General features: G+C 39.4%; 1 protein-coding gene across 1 annotated transcript in view; it reads left to right on the forward strand.

Annotated features, from left to right (window-relative positions):
- The window catches only part of BNC2 (basonuclin 2), a 350521-nt gene extending 337128 nt beyond the window's left edge, over window positions 1–13393 (forward strand). The window contains exon 7 of the mRNA XM_032097398.1: window positions 11860–13393. Within this exon, the coding sequence (XP_031953289.1) occupies window positions 11860–11875 (16 nt within the window). The 3' untranslated portion in view covers window positions 11876–13393. The remainder of the gene's footprint in view (window positions 1–11859) is intronic.
- Window positions 13394–17214: the final 3821 nt, after the last annotated feature.

Below are 17214 nucleotides of genomic sequence, written 5' to 3' on the forward strand. Positions count from 1 at the left end.
TCATACCCTGCAAGTTGACAGTATGACAATAGATTAAGGGTTACTAATTTAATAAAGCCAATCCTGCACTGATGTTGGTATACTAACAATGAGCAAGGGATGGTAAGAAGAGAGGAGGATAAAAGGTACATTAGTTTGCCTGAAGTGATACTGAAAAAAACCTCCTTCTATTGATCTTATGTGAGGCGCAGTTATTTTTAAGTCACCTGACTCATGCTTATCCAATCCTTACCCATATTCATCAGAGACAGTATAATGAACAGATATTGATTAACTGGGGTAGCTGGAGATATTTCCCAACAGTGCTAGTTCACATTGAGAGGTCTCCAATGGGAATACATGGAAGTTCAGTCCTGAACATAACTTATTGTGTTCTAGGTCTTTCAATTGATTTTATTTGAAAGAAAAATATACAGTGGCTCTCCCGTGACCTTTAGCTGAAACCTCTCTGTAAAGAACACAAAATGACAGTCAGACCAAATAAGCATTGCTGCTTACAGTCCTGTCTGCCGTGGCAGAGCCAAGGTGCTGCATGTATGTTGTGGTCTCCATAGGATCCCAGTACACAGAACAGCCCTGCTTTCAGGTGGCAATGTCCAGTCACTAGCAAAAAAAATAAAGAAAATCCCATTATAGCTTTTATGTTGCTCTAGTTCTTCAGCTAGATTTCCACTCTCTCAGCAATTCTCTGCCAATCCTCCCACAACAACCAACAGAAAGTTCAGCAAAATACCCTGTGAATGTAATGCCATTGAACTGCTAATGAATCCCAGTGGAGGACTAGTCCCAAATGCTGGCTTCCCAAGAGATTTAAGCAATCTGAGTGTTATGCCACATGTAACTCATCAAATGCCCCTTTTGGAATTTCCTGCACTGCTTGGGATTGCTTTCTCAAGGCAAGTTCTTGAGAGCAGTGTGCTACTGATGTAGGATCCACATCCCCATTTTTAGCTCCATTCCTAAACACTGTATAAGTAGCTAGAGAAAATATCACCAACCAGTATGTGTCAAAAGGATTGCTAGTAATAAGAAAAAAAGCCTAAAAGGAATTTGCAAAGACCAAACTGGCAAGCCCAAAATGCATGTTTTAGAAGTCTTAGGAACTTGCCAGAAGTCAAACTGACTCAAGCTTTGCAAAATAAAAGCAAATAGCAAAATCCACTTCCACTGGATAAATAAAGTGAGACCAAGCAAAAACACCAAGATTCTTTCTGATTAAATACAGAGGCTTTCTTGATCAAATGTATTCCAGAATTTATGAGATGAGTCATTTTCATGAGTGTCTGGACAGCACCAGGGCTACTTCCCCAAACCCATTTACAGCACTGCGAATAGCTCAGCTGCCCATAGAGAAGAAAGAAAAATTCAAAGAAAGTCTGTATGTGCTTGAAGAGAATAAAATAGGCGCTTTTATAATGGTAACCTCAGAGAACTTGTTTTCCATAGCCAAATAAACAAGAGCTCAAAGAGACAAATGATTGCGCTATAAAAACATATGACAATGGAGCAGAGTGTAAACACTAGAGAAAAAGCAAAACTGTGTATGCTAACTAGTATTTATATATAATTTTATGCTGGAAAGCGGAAACAAGCTTAAATGCTGGAGCACAGACATTCTGGATCAGTGCTCCAATATCAGCAAAAGAGGCCAAAATGAGAACTAGCTAGATGATAGAGAATCAGTTTATGAGAAGATTTAAAATATGGTTATCTCCAAAAGCAGGGGTTGGACTTCCTTCCCATGTTATTTCATCTATACCCAGTGGTGTTTAACTAAGTAAACAGACTGTTACGAGGATATATTCAAGGCCCTTTGGTATTCCCATCTGTACCACAGTACACACTAAATGCATTCATCTTGCCAACTCATTTTCTCATGTCTAAAAGAAATATCTACACTTTTACCATATCTGACGGTAATTTCTGTTCCTTATCAGCCCTTTCTTGGGTCAGTAAAAGTATCTTTGCTACATGAGATCTTTTTTCTTTCTTTCCAAGGTGACATTTTTATGCAGCTCACTCTCCTTCCTATCTTTACCCTTTTGAATAATACATTTTAAGATCACTGAAAGTTTTCTTGGTTAGAGCATTTAATTTAATTTGTCCAATACGTTTTAATCCTCTGTAGCAAAATTATTGCAGAATATTACTGCACCATAGTTTTGTGAAATTTTAGAATTAAGATATCTAAAGCAAAGGACTTCCACAAAGACTGTACTCGTTAGAAGTCCTGACCTAAGTGTTTCACAGGAGCTGTCTTGCAGTGGAATATACTTCAGATAGATATTCTCTCATTGGGGATGAATAATATTACAACATTCCTTTGCTGATGATTTGGGAAAGGTGCTGGGAGGTATCAAATCAGATATTTGATATCGCAGATTGTCTGATATATCTTCTCTGACTTGAAAAAAGACGGAGTTTGAAATTTGTGTTTTGAAAAGTCATTTTGTAGCTGCTCTGTTATTTTACAAGATGTAAAACATTGCTGTGTAAAATTTTCCGTCCTGTTCCCACGGCCTCTGGCGTCCGCTCACATAACTTTACACTCACTGAGCTCCATTTTGGCCTGGGTGTGTTCAACCCAGCCTGGTGAAGAAAGGCTCTAATCAATTTGACACGCCTGGGGGCTGGTAGGAAACTCTACTCTATATCCTAGCCCTGGTCTTGTAATTAAGATCAGAATAACAATGGTCAAACTCTTGACGTGCTACAGCAGCCAATGTCCACTGATTCCAGTGATAAATGCTACATGAATTAAATGTAAACTGCAACTGGAGAATTTCATTATGGTATATATGCTTTTCATATTGGCTTACAGGAATTCTGGCCAAGAAATGTACAGTTTTTTTAAGTTTCTCTACAAATCCACTTAATTCAATCCTGAAAACTTAGTGTTTTCCTTAAGCTGGTCACAACTCAGAAAAAGCTTTACAATAGTATTTTTTCTTTTTTTTTTTCCTTCTCGCAGTGTCCAAGACCCCAAAGTAGACATTTCTAGAAGGAGGTATATTGTGAAAATGCATGTGAACCTTGTGTTACCCTCTTGCAAGCTACAAAAGCTAAGCCATAGAGAATAGTCAGAGCAAGCTGTTAAGTCACAAAGAGGATGTCAGGGAATTAATTCTATGAACATATTTGAAATGAATAAGCTATAGCAAGAATTTGCATAATTAAAAATGCCAGGTAACAAAAAAACAGTGTCAACAAGCACAAGAGTTAGACTCACAGCCTCTGGATCAGTAAAAGTGTTAATTTACCAAGATCAAAGGGTCAACTATGTCTAATAAAACAAAAATAATGCATGACTAAAGAGCTTGCTAAATACAGTCATATATCATGTTAAGGCAAGTTCTCAGAAGGAATTTTTGAACACATTGAACTCTTGTATTTTAGAATGGCTCTTTCCATAAAACATAAAATGAGAAAACTTCTCATCTTAATTCACAGTAACACATCAGTGCTGACTTGTGAAATAGCTTTAGTCAAGCCACTAAGTAATCACAATCCCAATATAATCAGCTTCAGACCTCCTAGAAAACAGTTGTTGGAGGAGAAAAAAAGATCATATTCACATGCTAAATTTTAAATCAGGAGACCTTTTAGAGAAAATATCCAAAAAAAGCATAACACGAAAATTTCTAGATACAGCACAGAGGTTATTTTAAGCTACCATAATTTTCAAAGCAAGTAGGAGAAACTGAGAACAGGAAGCCCTGAAAAAATAGACTGCTATTTTATTTCTAACCTAATTTCATAAGGAAATGAGCGTTACACCATCTGACTGCATGCATCTGGGTCTGCCTGGATGCACTTCTCCTCCTCAGTAATATGAATGCACACACCTATTTCAACCAAATTTATTCAAAAGCTAGAAACTCCAAGATGGTAGGCGTGAGTAGTAAGAGACAGGAAAAGAAAGAGAGGTATTGACCCTGGGAATGGCTGCAGGGAGGGGAACAACCTTCCTTTATGCTACTCTCCAACACAGTACTTACACCTTGGGGAAAATAGACTTTGAGTTAATTCTCACAGAGCTATTTGCCTGATGGAAACTATGCCCTGAATGACTTTGTAAAGAAAAATTATTTTCCTGGTCTGTGTTTTTTTTGTTTCTGTGTTAAGGTTCAGCCCTCCTCTTCTGAGGAGTGGTGTGGTAAAGCTATTTGCTCCGCTGTAGTGAGGGCTTAGGCAGCCATCCACAGATCCAGAAAGCCCAGGGAGCTCTGGGCACCATCAGTTCAGCACAGCGGACGTCTGGGGCCAGTCACATCAGAGTCATTCAGGTGGTTCCCACCTTTCTCAAGAAGGAATTGACAGCTCCTTAGGCTATTGTGGCCTGGTAGCTGAAGCGGTAGCTATTGAAAATGATTTGATCCCTGCTTATCATCCAAAAGCAGAAGACAACACTCTGCACTCACACTGAAGACCCACTGCCATGAGCTGGGGCAAGCAGGGGGCAAAGGAAGGAGGGACATCTGCCTCTTCTACCACCACCTCTCTCCAAATCCCACAGCTTCCTGGGTAGATCTGAGCCACCAAATCCAGCTCTTCTGAGCTCTGGTAGAGTTGCACATTGCCATCCACCAAGCCTGACACTTTCAAGGTTTCCCAACTCATAGCTCACCCAGCCCAGCATCCTTCTGCAGCCTGTGGCTGACAGGCTGCCATCAGGGAAGACTGGCAGTTTCCCAACATTGGCTGACAGCAATTGCTGCTAATGCTCCCCCAGAGGTTTTGTTGTTATTGGGTTGGGTTTCTTTTCTACTCATTATCGAGTCCATTATTGACACTGCTAGCTGTTACTGAATCTATATGGCCACAATTTTGCACAGAGAGCAGGGCCCATGAAGGAGTTTTAACCAACAGCCAGAAAACCAACAAAATGCTGGTCCACCTTCCCATGTCACCCCTACATAGCATTACAGCAGCAGGTAATTTGTTTATTATTGTATCCCTATGCAAGCCACATAGTCTGAGCAATGATTTCAAGAATCGAGGCCTGTATATGCTAAGTCATAAAAGCCAAACATATTTTAATCTATAATTGTGCAAGATTTATTTAATTTAGGATTTTTTCATTTATAGTTCTATTGGAATTGTAATGTATTTTCAGCTCCCCATACCAGGATTTGTCAATTTTTACTGCATCTTTTAATTGTGTTCTTCCAGTCCAAGTGCCAGCAGTTTTCCAAGGCAGGTGGTGGAGGAAAAAAATTGTTTGCGGCTTTTACCTGGACTACTTGAGAAAATAGCTTATTCTTTTACTGACAGGAAGGTAGTGGGTGTATACTCCGTACATGGCATTACTGAAACTGGCCCACTGAACCATGATTGCAGTACCTGTTGTATCATCTCCTTCAAAAGGAGGGTTGTTTTTTTTTTCAACCCAGCTTTTCTGGAGCAGCTTAGCCCTCTCTCAGCTCTGCTTATGGCCCAGACATCTCTCTCTTAGCTGCTCCTTGCTGTAGCTCTGTCCCTGTTCCCCTTCTCCCAGGCTCACCCTCAATAGGAACCTGGGCAGGAATACAGTAGCCTGACACCTCAGCTTTCCTTGCAGTATACCCACCTTTGGTGTCCTTGACCACCTGTATCTCAACAACCCTCTTGTGTGCAGCCCCTTGTGTGTTATCCTCCCTCTAGCTCTCAGGGATTGGCTCCCCAACAAGCATGACAGTGCCCTGCCCTTTCCTTTTGAAGTAGGCAGGGTGCAGGGAGGTCTGGATCCTGGCCCTGATCCAATCCCTACAGGCAGAGGGATGACCGAGTCCCAGCTTAAAACTCTTGGGAGGTTTGTCAGTGTGCTTAGTGCCAACAGGACAGCAAGGCTCAATTTTGGTCTGCTGTGATGAGGGAATATCATGGTAAGGCTATCAGAACAAAAAATGCCAGCACAAACAAAACAAGACAAAACAAAAAATTAAAATCTGATGGTGGCCACCACAGGAGCAATGTGATATTAAATGTTAGAATGCAGCCTCTATGTGAAGGAATGACTCTGAGGGACTGACTGGCTCTGCAGCTTCACTGTGTGTATCCAGTAGTTCAGAAAGTAATGGAGTGAACATCCTTTCCTCATAACTTTTAATAAGACAGCTCATCAGCTGTGTTCACTGCATCCAGAGCAGGAAACTTGACGAGGTGCTTTGTACCAGGAAAGCACATCCAGTAAGCTCAGTGTCAGGTCCCAGTAAAGGCAGCTGTGAAGTATTATACAGATTTACCTTCTGTGTAGTTAAGAGGGCAAGCTGGGAATTCCAGGGGACTGAAAAAGCCACCCCAACTGAATAGCTGTCAAAGTGATAATCCTTTTAAAAGAGTATGTTTGCTGTGTGCTGCTTATTTATACAGAGCCTGTGTGCCTGGTGAAACTTATCAGTCCTCATGAATTCAAAGAGGTAAAGTTTCCATTAACACAAATGAGGATGTTACATACCAAGATCCTGGGGCTCTGAGAGTAGAATATTCCGTTGAATCACTATAAATGGTAGAATCTTAAAAAAATTGACTCTTCCTCTTTTTTTTTTACTTTAATAAACCGTTTAAATTAAACTTACAGTATTAATATTCTGCAGCAGGATTCCCATTTAAAAAAAAAAAAAGAGAGGAAAACCTAACCAACTTTATGTTCAGAATCTAAATTGGTTAAAAAGCTCCTTAGTTTTCTTCATGCAGCAACAAAAAAGACAGTCACAAAACACACAGATCCTGGGCTAATTTTTCCCACATAGCTTTTTTTGCTGGGTCTTATATTCGACAATCAACATTACTGGAAACTTGACGGTGAATTCTGCAACTGAGAAACTAGTTCGATATTGATGTGCACTTGACACTGACTCCTGGGGATGAAGAACTTGTATTATCTGTGCTCATTGCTGTAGGCCTCCATTTTGACTGAAACCCATAGTTACCATTCTGACCGAAATCCATAGTTACTATTCTAATATTAAAAACCCAGAACAATGTTCCCCCTGTGATGAAATCAGTAGAGAGTATGTATGTCTCTGTATGTGCCTTGGAGGGATAAAATTAGATGAAATTTGGCAGGGTGACCGCTCACTGCCAGTGACAGTATTGAGTGCACAAGTAACCCTGAGAGTGAAGGTGTACCACTGCCCAGTAGGTAAACAGATTTGTCACACCAAACTGGCATAAGTGTGTAAGTAGCACAGACTGGTCAGTAAGCATCAAGACTTTCCTACCAGTGGCAGAAAAGCCTTAATCAAATTTTCTGTTCCTGTCCTCATGTCCAGTCTGCAAAGGCCTCTATGGGATTGGTCTTTTAACTTCCTCTAATTATGTATTTAATTTGAACAGGCACTTAACCTGTTTCAAGATTTTTTAAATTTTTTTTTTTTAATGAGAATTTCCTAGCTATTTCATTCTAACAAAGTGGGATGGGAGTAGTTAACATGTCCATTTGCCCATTCACAAACAAGCTATTTGCCTCCAAAATGCAATTACTTTCTTTTACCTGTTAGGAAATAACGCTGCTGAAGTATCTCTGATGTAGGCGGGAGGTTGCCTGCAAAAAAATGGCTCAGGCATGGGCCTATTAACCTGCCCATGCTGCACTAATGATTTCACTAATGCTTTACCTTCACTTGATTGAACAGGGTTTCCCTCAGATGACTGGACAAATGAGAACAGATGATCAGCAGAGTTCATAAAAGTGAAATATCTGATAGCTGCACCCCTGTTGGTCTCGTGTTATGGGTGAATCTGCATGCAGAGGGGTGAGCAGGAAGAGAAAGGGAGTTGATTGTAAAACAGCTCCATAATTACCACATAGATGAAGCTATGCATCAGTGAGAAACTTGTTTTAAGATATGTACATTGCCATAGGCATGACTGCCAAAGTCTGCTTTCACTTACGCTGATAGAAACCTGGAAAAATCATATTTTCAGTTAAATGACTTCAATTTGTACAAGTAAAAGTGAGAGCTGAACCTGTCCCTTCAGTAAAAAAAAAGGGGGTGAGAAAACCAAAGGCAACCCAGTCAGACAAAGGGCATGTATCCCTGTATCCGAGCCCCTAAACTAATCTTATTTCCTAGTGACACTACTTCCCTTCCACATTGCAAAATGTGCAGAGACTCTTTTCAGCTTCTCAGGAAAATGTGGGCAGTGTTTGCAGAGTCCAGTCTTTATTATTCTTTTGAATATTCATCTGAATTATTATTTCACTATTACCAGCTTAAGTGGCAGAGCTAACAAAACAAGAAACAATAAATCTTTGTCAAGTGTTCTTGGTGTGGGGTGAATAACCAGTGCTGATGCTGATTCCTTAAGAAAACTCATTTCTTGTAACATAAGCTCTGCTGAAGATGGTCATGTCAACTGATTAGACTTTTTACTTGGCCATATTGATTCTGTTCTACACCAATGCAGCCCATAATGCTGGCTAATGTTATTGACGAGCCATCAGTCCTGCAGAGACGTGTGGGGCATGCAGCTCTCTCCGAACCACAAAAACCTATCCATGAACAATGATGGAGAGGAAGAGGAAGATGCAAGCAAAGCATTCAGGCTGGCTTCATTCAGCCTGTAATACATTAATGAAAGACATGCACTCTGTGGGAAGAGACAGATGTGGCTCTCTAGAAGCCATTTATTTATAAAATAATTATGAATGCATGGTCAAGTCATGGATTTTCATTACACTGTGCATGTCTAACACTCCTTTGTTCACGTTGTGCTCTAAATGAAATATAAAGGGAGAGTGATAGCAGCAGAGGCCTAAGAGAGATTACTGTCTCTTTCCCCTTACTACCTTTTTTTAAACCTCAAGGATAGGTGATATCTGGTTTCATCAAAGTAATGCAAAGCTGCTTCTCAAAGGCACACTTCAGTTGCAACCAGAGAGGCGGCCTCTACAGAAGTGCAGTAGAAGGCAGTATCCCAGCTCCCTAAATGCTGGAACTTGTTTGAACAATGCAAGATCATTGATACCAGCTGCTGCATGGAGAGGAGTGAGTTTGATCTTGAGGACTGCTGAGCACAAGGCCTAACCACTTAAATCTCCATTTCATTTCCTTTTTGTTTCCTTTTCTATTCTTTCTTTTATGCTTTGCCTTTTTGAAAGCCCAGAGTAGGGGCTTTGAAAGTTAGTCTGCCTTTTCTGTCTCAAAATGAGAAAAGCAGAATAGAGTTATGACCTAGTCATTCAATGACTTCTGTTTCTTGAAGAGGAGAAAGACTGAAACTGATAAGGAAGTCAATTATTGTATCACACCATTCAGTTTCTGGCATAATAGTTCCATTGTAAACTGGACTGTAGTAATAGGAAGATAGGTAAACATTAAGAACTTACAGCTAAGAGTTTGCTTTGTGTGTCTTTCTAGGGAGAAGCCATGGGATCAGACCATAGAAAACATAGACAAGAGTCTTTTCTGCTCAAAATTTTGGTGTAAATTCAAGTCTGGTCCTGCATCTTTACAGTCTTCCATTTGCTTTTCAATGTATCTATACTGCACAGGTTGTTCAAAAACACCCATTTCCTTCTTTAGGCTGTTTGGATTTTAAAGTACAAATATTACTGAGTTTACATCACGTCTATGGAAAAACATGCCACTTAGCATGCTCCTGTAAGTTTGTGAAAGAACATGTCAAACACTCTTATAGCCCTTCCAGTGTTTGTCAGTTATTAACACCAGTGATTCCAGGACCTGAAGCTGTAGGTTTGCAAGATAGGAAAAGTGCTATGTAAGACTATAGATACCAATATTTTTGCTGGCAATCTCCTGAGCAAGTGACAGAACAGTTCAGGCACAGTGTGATGACCTGCTGCACGTCATACGTGTGTCAAAGGTAATGCCTGCAACAGGAAACTAACAATAGGACCAGACAAAAAGCAGAGAAGCTGAAGTAACCTACTCCTTTTAAAAAAAAAAAACAGTTGACAATTATACTTGAGTGAAAAGACAAAAACTACATTGGCTGTGAGATTATACCAGAAACATGATAGTCCACTCTTAATGAAAGTTTTGCTTACAATTTGTATGAGAGACCAGCCTAGGAAGGTGGGTCAGTAATGCTAAAACAGTTCAAGAAATTTTTTTTAATTTTATTTTTTGCAAAGTTCAAAAAATGGAAGAATTTTGCAGAGCGCAGCTGCAGTGATCTATATATATTATTACAAACAAGATAATAGTGTTCATGAGCAGAGATGAAAGTGAACAGGAGCTGGCAAAATAAATGTTAGCTGAAACTGAATCCCACTAACCTCCTGTGGAACATTTGTGATATTAACCCCCTGCACACCCACAGCAGAACATTCACAAGGGGAGACTGAGCACAAAGCTTGGAGATGTTTAATTTTAATTTAACACAGCTTATCCAAGAGAGACCATACTGCTCTGTGGCACGGCTGAAAGGCTGTTGAAGAGAATGTGAGTGCATGTGTGTGGCTACATGCATGTGCAGTTGCAGCCAAAACTAGGTGTCAAAGTAAAGTGATCTGGTTTTAGGCTTATGATAAAACAAATGGTTATACTTTGGTTCACATTATGTTGGAGTAAATCCATAGAAAACTTGTTTCATAGCACTACGTATGCTTTGTCCTCAGAGATCAGAATTTGTGTATTTCTCAGGCTTTTACACGGCCTTTTCTTTTAATTTTTTACCATGGTCTTCCTTTTGAACATTATACTTCCCAGGACATTAAAAATTGCTGTGAAGCAATTTTTAAAATAATAATAACAATAAAAACTCATAACACCACAAAAACCCAAAGAAAATCTTCAAACCAAACACCAAAATCCCCAAAAAATTAAATTAAAAAAATCCCAATGCTCAATCAAATGTTACTATATTCATTATTTTATATTGTTTCCATTTGACTGGTTTGGAATTGTAGCTCCCTATACACTGGCAGATGGAATTGGCCTCGGTATGCTGTCCTCTTCTAGGACACTAACAGTAGCCTGAATCAACACATTCAATAATCATCTTGGGTTCACAGCTAACATGAGCTAAATCTTGACCCTACTGAAGCTATTGGAAATGCACTGGCACCAGAAATTCATTGCATAACTGTCAAACATTCTGACTGAAGCATATTCCCTATTAATTTAACCAATCCTAGGCATCACTGAAGCCTAATTTCTTGTGAATCTCTGAGGTAATTAAATTACTCTCTTTTGACCCTCACAAGTATTTCCTTTGGAAGCTCAAGAGATTAAAAAGTAGCCTATTCTTATGCAAACATAAGTAAATCCAGCACACAGATTTTTTAATTTCTTCAGCTGCCCTTTACAGTTCCCCTTTGTGACAAACTGGTGATTTTTGACATGAGAGAGCTTAGAAATAAAGTGTAAGTAGACACCATTTGCTGAAAATGGCCTTACAAGCAGAGTTTGAATGAGTTTTCTGTCTTCAAGCATAATTTCCTCCTTTCAGAAAGCAGGAAAAAGTACAGCCTATTTCATAACTGACTATCAGCACCATATATATAGTGTGCGGTCTACAATTCCTGTAGATGGGAAATTCCAATTTACTAATTTGATCCTTCCAAGTGGGACTGTAAACATAGGTTCCCATCTGAGTAATTACACTGAAGTCTGTGGTATTTCTCACTTCCTTCACTGTCATACCTGTACATCAGAAGAAAAGGACCTTTCTAGCTTTGTATGCACTAGAATGAGAACTACAACTCCACATGTATGCTAAATAGTCTATTCCTGTGAGTTTTCTTCTGTTGCTTAAACTTTATTTGCTTTCGCCTGTGGGCCTGGTGCATCACAAACTTAGATCCATTGTCACTCTGGTAGTCAAATATATAAACTTACTACCTGAACATAAAATTAATAACCTGTCAGGCATTTTTCTTTTAATTCTTGCTCTTAACTTCTTTTATAGGTTCCCCTGGGACTGAAGAGACCTCCAACCTTACTACCTTGTTCCATGATTTGGGGAAAGTGATGATCACCAGCATTAGCCCAAGTAAAATTTTTAATGGTGGAAGAAAAGAAGCCATCCTAAGAGTAGTACGTTCCCTGGACTGGTGATTCAGAGACTTCTCATTATTTGTGTAAAACTCATGTAATGCAAATATGTCGATAAACATAATTATTTTTCATTAGTTGCCCACTTCTGTCTGAGCTCCTCTTAGCCCCATATGTACCCAATGAATAATCCTCAGTGCAGTGTATTTCAGCTCAGGAACTCCCCAGAAGTCTTATGCCAGCATGTTGTATAGTATTACTTGGGTTACTATTCAGGCACCTTTCACCTTCTGCCCTGTAGAAGAAACAGCAGAGTCTGTTCTGCCTCTGAAACAGCAGAGTCCTGTGCCGATGCTACTCAGAAGAGCATCCTTAGTGACCATTTTGTTGGAGGTGGTGGGGGTGAATAGCACAAAAGAAGTCACAGGCTGAAAACAATAATCAAATATTCTCACTACATTGTAAGGGTGTAGACAGTTCAATTCCTAGCATGTGGCAATATAGGAAGAACTCCTGGGCATTCCCTACAGAATCTAAATCAAGGGTATTTTAATTTGCAGTCCCTGCTTCCTTTCCCACAATGAGACACAGGACAATAAGAGGGAACATATTTCTCTTGCAAGTTAACTCAACATGCAATATGCAGAAGATTAGTCAAGCTTACTCAGTGCTAGCAATCCACAGTTTATTGATCTCACCCTATCACTGCTTACATTTTTTATTCTTTAATTTTCTTTCCTTATTTGCTCAGTAGTTCAAGAGGTAGAGGGAAGGGGGAGGGAGTGTTAGAAGATCTAATCACTTTTAGGTTGCATTGGAAGAAGAAAATCAAACAGAGGCATTGTCAAACAGCAATCCCTGAGTAAGCGCTAACTGTCCAAACTTGTTCTAGATTATTTGTCCCAGCCCACAGAGCACAGCAGCATCTGGCCAGCCTTGCAGCCCTCTGCAGAGGTTACTTTTCTAGACTATATGGTTCTTTCCGTGGAAGGATCATTCCTGCATTTTAGACAGGCATAGCCAAGTTACTAAAGAGGTACTTGACAAACAATCCCCACTGAGTGACTAAGAAACGGATCCTTCTCTCCTGTTTTCAAGACAAATGTCATTGCATCTTTTTTCAACTCACAGTATCTGTTAGCACTACACAGCAAGAATTTCTGAGAAATTACAGGCGTGCAATTGTTCAGATTAGTGGTTAACAATAAAAAGCAGATAATTTTCCCTTATGCTATTAAAAGTGGCTAACAGGGGTGATAACTGTGAGAATTAAGGAAGACTTGTGGGGGGAGGAGGAAAGCAATGATTTCTTTTTCACAGACCTGTTTAATTCCCCTTTTTAACCCTCTTTCAAACCTCCTCACCTTCTCATTATTGTTTACTCTTTTTTTTTTTTTTTTTTTTTGGAGTTTACAAAGCTTGGCTGAGGGTATTGCTGGGAAATTCACACAGAATGAACATCTGATTTCCAACATAATAAGTAAATGAACACAAATTTAACTTCATGGCATTCAATATTAACTATTTTCTAATCCTGAAATAATGGCCTCCAGCCATCTCTGAAGTGTGCAGAGAATCGTTAGTCAGCAGCTAAGCACAAATTTCTTTAACCACTGTGCTATCAAAGGGAAAGTGGGCAAAGATTGGGAATTTTAATGAACAAATGGCATTCCTAAAGTTTGCAGTTCAAAGCTAAGTAAATAATGAATAGCTTGAATGCAAATTACCCCTAATTAACTTTGCTAAGTCTGTTTTTAATAAGGATAGATATGAAAGACTAAGACCATAATATATTACATGTACCACAAACATTGAAGCAGTGATTTTTTTCAGAGGGTGGTAAGTGGATGGAATGAGAGTTTTTCAGCATCTTGGATAGTAGTGTGGTTGGAGAAACAAACATTAGTGCCTACTGTATTCAGGAGGCAGATGTGTCCATGACAGTAGCACATGCAACATCTTACTTAGACAAATGCCATACAAAAAAAAAAAGGGGGGGGGAGGAGGGGGAGAGGGAGGAGTGAGAGGAAAGAGGGTGCTGAACTCTGGAAGAGGAGCCGCACCTCACTTGGAAAAGACAGCAGAGCCCACACAGGAGGCATAATTAGGAGAAAGCTCAGTAGATCCCAGCACAATCTATAGGCCTGCCTTTTGTACCTCCATCAACTTCAGTGAATGTTGGGTGTGCAAGGAATTCAAGATAAGGCCCTGAAGGCACAACTCATTACAAACAAAATAATTTAAGGACACCCACAGTGCGGGAGTAGTCCAGCACCTGGCATGCCTCACAGAAAGGTGGGTTTTCAGAAGTTTTCTGAAGCAGGGGAAGGGTGTATATCCAAACATATTAAAAGGACGGCATGAAAGAGAATAGCTTGAATCTAAGCAGATTATATCTATGCTAGAAATAAAATTAATGTTGTATCTCTACAGACTCTATTTACTGAGAAATGGGCAGTAAGCCCCTGCCTTTTTAGGGACTGGTGCACACATTAGGCTTCAGCTATTCTTGTTGATTTTAATGAAAGCATAAATATACCAGCATAGAAAAATAGTCCAGACAAGAAGTACTTTGGAGTAGCTAGTCAGGCATTTGTCTGCACTCTGGAGCTCCAGGAGCACAGATGGTTTTGAGTGTTACACAAGTCTGATCTCTCTGTTCTTTATTCAAGAATTACCACTTGAACTCTGAGCATGAGGCAAGTACGTTTGTAGAGAATTGTGATTATGTACAGCTCTGCATGAGTGCTAGCTATGAATCTGACGATTACTATTGTATTTATGGTGTGCACTAATGACAGATATAATCCATTAAAACATATGTTTCACAATGAAATTGCGAATCAAAAATAGATACAGAATATGGTTGTATAAGTCTTGAAAAAAAAAATCTGTTTATGAAATTCACTGACTTTTGAGTGCTTGGTTTCAATACCTTTTTTTGCAACTGTAATAATAGTGCTAATGATATTCCTTTAGAAACCTTGTTACAGTTTCTTGATTAAAAACAGAGAAAAATATTTCTCATCACATCTAGCTGGTAGTTGCTACGCGTCACGTAATCCAGGAGCCCTATCTTGAATTACAACACCAAATTCTGGGTTCAGGCCTGCCTGTTGAACACAACCCATGTTGTTCTTGCATACTTGAATTCTTTTCAAACCCACTTCTCCAAAGGGATGCAAACATGTAATTCCCTTTATTTAACTGCTGCAGAATCTCCCTGCATTTTGACAATATCATTCATTCTTCAGATGAATGTCACATTGCAGATAGAGTGCTTGGTTTTCCATGTTCTATTTGTTGGGTTCTAAATACTGATATTATTCCTTCTTTTTCTTTTCTTTAGGAAGGCAGATTTTTCTCTTTTTTTTCATTTTTTTGCTGTATGACCTAGGTCCACAATCCGAAATCATTTGTTTTGTTCTCCAAAATGAAAACAAGACCCTCAAATGAAAACCAAACCAGCCAGGTTTGATGGCTGTGTGGAAATATTCTCAGCTCTGAGTTGCCATGCCAAAAGCCTGGACTCCACATTTTTTCTCTTGTCTGTTATACAGGGCAAAAAGAGCCAATGAAATTACTTTGGACTGGGAAAGATAATACTTCATGTTTGCTCTACAATGACCCCTCCAGGTGATCAAGAAGGGTCCCACACTTAGTTATGCTCAGCCAGGAAAGAACTTTTTAATGTCTTGGAGAACACTTCCAAAGGAACCTTAAAATCTGAGCACAGAGGTATTGGAGGATTCCTTCCTACCCTCACGGACAAAAGTCAAACTAAAGGCCCCAGAGAGTCCAGACGAACAGTTATTAAAAACAAAAGAAAGAAAGAAAACCAACAAAAAACTAAATAAAAGCAATGGCTTTGAAAAAGGACTTCAGAGAGATTTGCTCAGAGAGAGGAGAACATCTGGGTTAGGGTGAAAAGAGAAGTGGTGTCATCTGGGCAAAAAATAAAAACATTCTCCTAAAATGCGTCCTTAAAAAAATGAGGGAGAAAAAATTTTAAAAAAAAGTAATCATGCAGGAAGGGAAAGCAAGTTCAGGGAAAACCAAAATCTTGTAATGTTTTAGGAGGGCTTATTAGAGTGAAAATTAAGTGTCATGCAGAGCTTTGCTTCAGTCCTGATGTCTTTTATTCAAAGATCCAGCACCCTGTAAACCTACTTTAACAACTCCCTTCAGATGAAATATAAAAATTAAAGACATTTACAACACAGCTTAGTAGCAGATGTAGTCTTACTGTGGGGGTTTAGATCAAATGGTGATGTAACCCCACCAAAAGGGGTTATAACTCTTGTGAAAACCTCTCACCAGAAAAAAAAACTTGGATATCTGACAAAATATGGGCTTCTATTTTTGCTTTGAATCCCATTTCCCATTGTCAAATGGTCTTGACTTTTTATTTACCTCTGGAAGATGGAAAAAAAAAATGCAATTTTGTTCCTGGATAGATTCCCTGTTTCATAATCTTTCTCCAGCTCTGTGTTAGGATGTAGCATAAACAGCAGGGCCTCTGCTGGGTCAAAGCTATGAAGTGGAGGTAGGTGGGAGTTTATGGAGAACTTGTAGTGAGACAAACTTTAGGCAGATTTGTCTTAGGTTGTGTTCAGGCAAGATTACCTTAAGCCAGAAAAATTTAGCAAATCAAAACAGTCCCTGTGTATTTTTCTTATTTTCCTCATCTTTTCAGTAAAACCTGTAGAAAAAGCAACACAAAATAAAGGACAGAAAGTAGAAGGAGACCTTTGCACTCTCTACAGCTACCTGAAAGGAGGCTGTAGCGAGGTGGGGATCAATCTCTTTTCACAAATAACAAGATGTAGGAGGTGAGGAAAAAAGTCTCAGTTTGTACCAGCAGACTTTTAGAGTGGATATTAGGAAAAATTTCTTTATGAAAAGGGTTGCCAAGCAGTGGCAGAGGCTGCCCAGCAAAGTGGTTAAATCACCATCCCTGAAGGTATTTAAAAGACCCATAGACATGTAACTTAGGGATATGGTATAGCGGTGGACTGGCAGTGCCAGGTCAATGGCTGGACTCAATTATTTTAGAGGCCTTTCAAACATCAACAATTCCACGATTCTACTATCATTCTGTACTAACTTCTGTTAAGTCAGGTAATTTGAAGTTCTGCTCTCTGACATGGTCTGCAGTTGTAATGACCCATGACGCTCTTTTTTTCATACTAGTGTGCTTAGTGCTGTCTATATACACATATGTCTGGTACCGCATATGTTAAGTTCCACTTTTTGGTCTCCAATTCTT

This window comes from Corvus moneduloides, chromosome Z (genome assembly GCF_009650955.1).
Source record: "Corvus moneduloides isolate bCorMon1 chromosome Z, bCorMon1.pri, whole genome shotgun sequence".
NCBI classification, from domain to species: domain Eukaryota; kingdom Metazoa; phylum Chordata; class Aves; order Passeriformes; family Corvidae; genus Corvus; species Corvus moneduloides.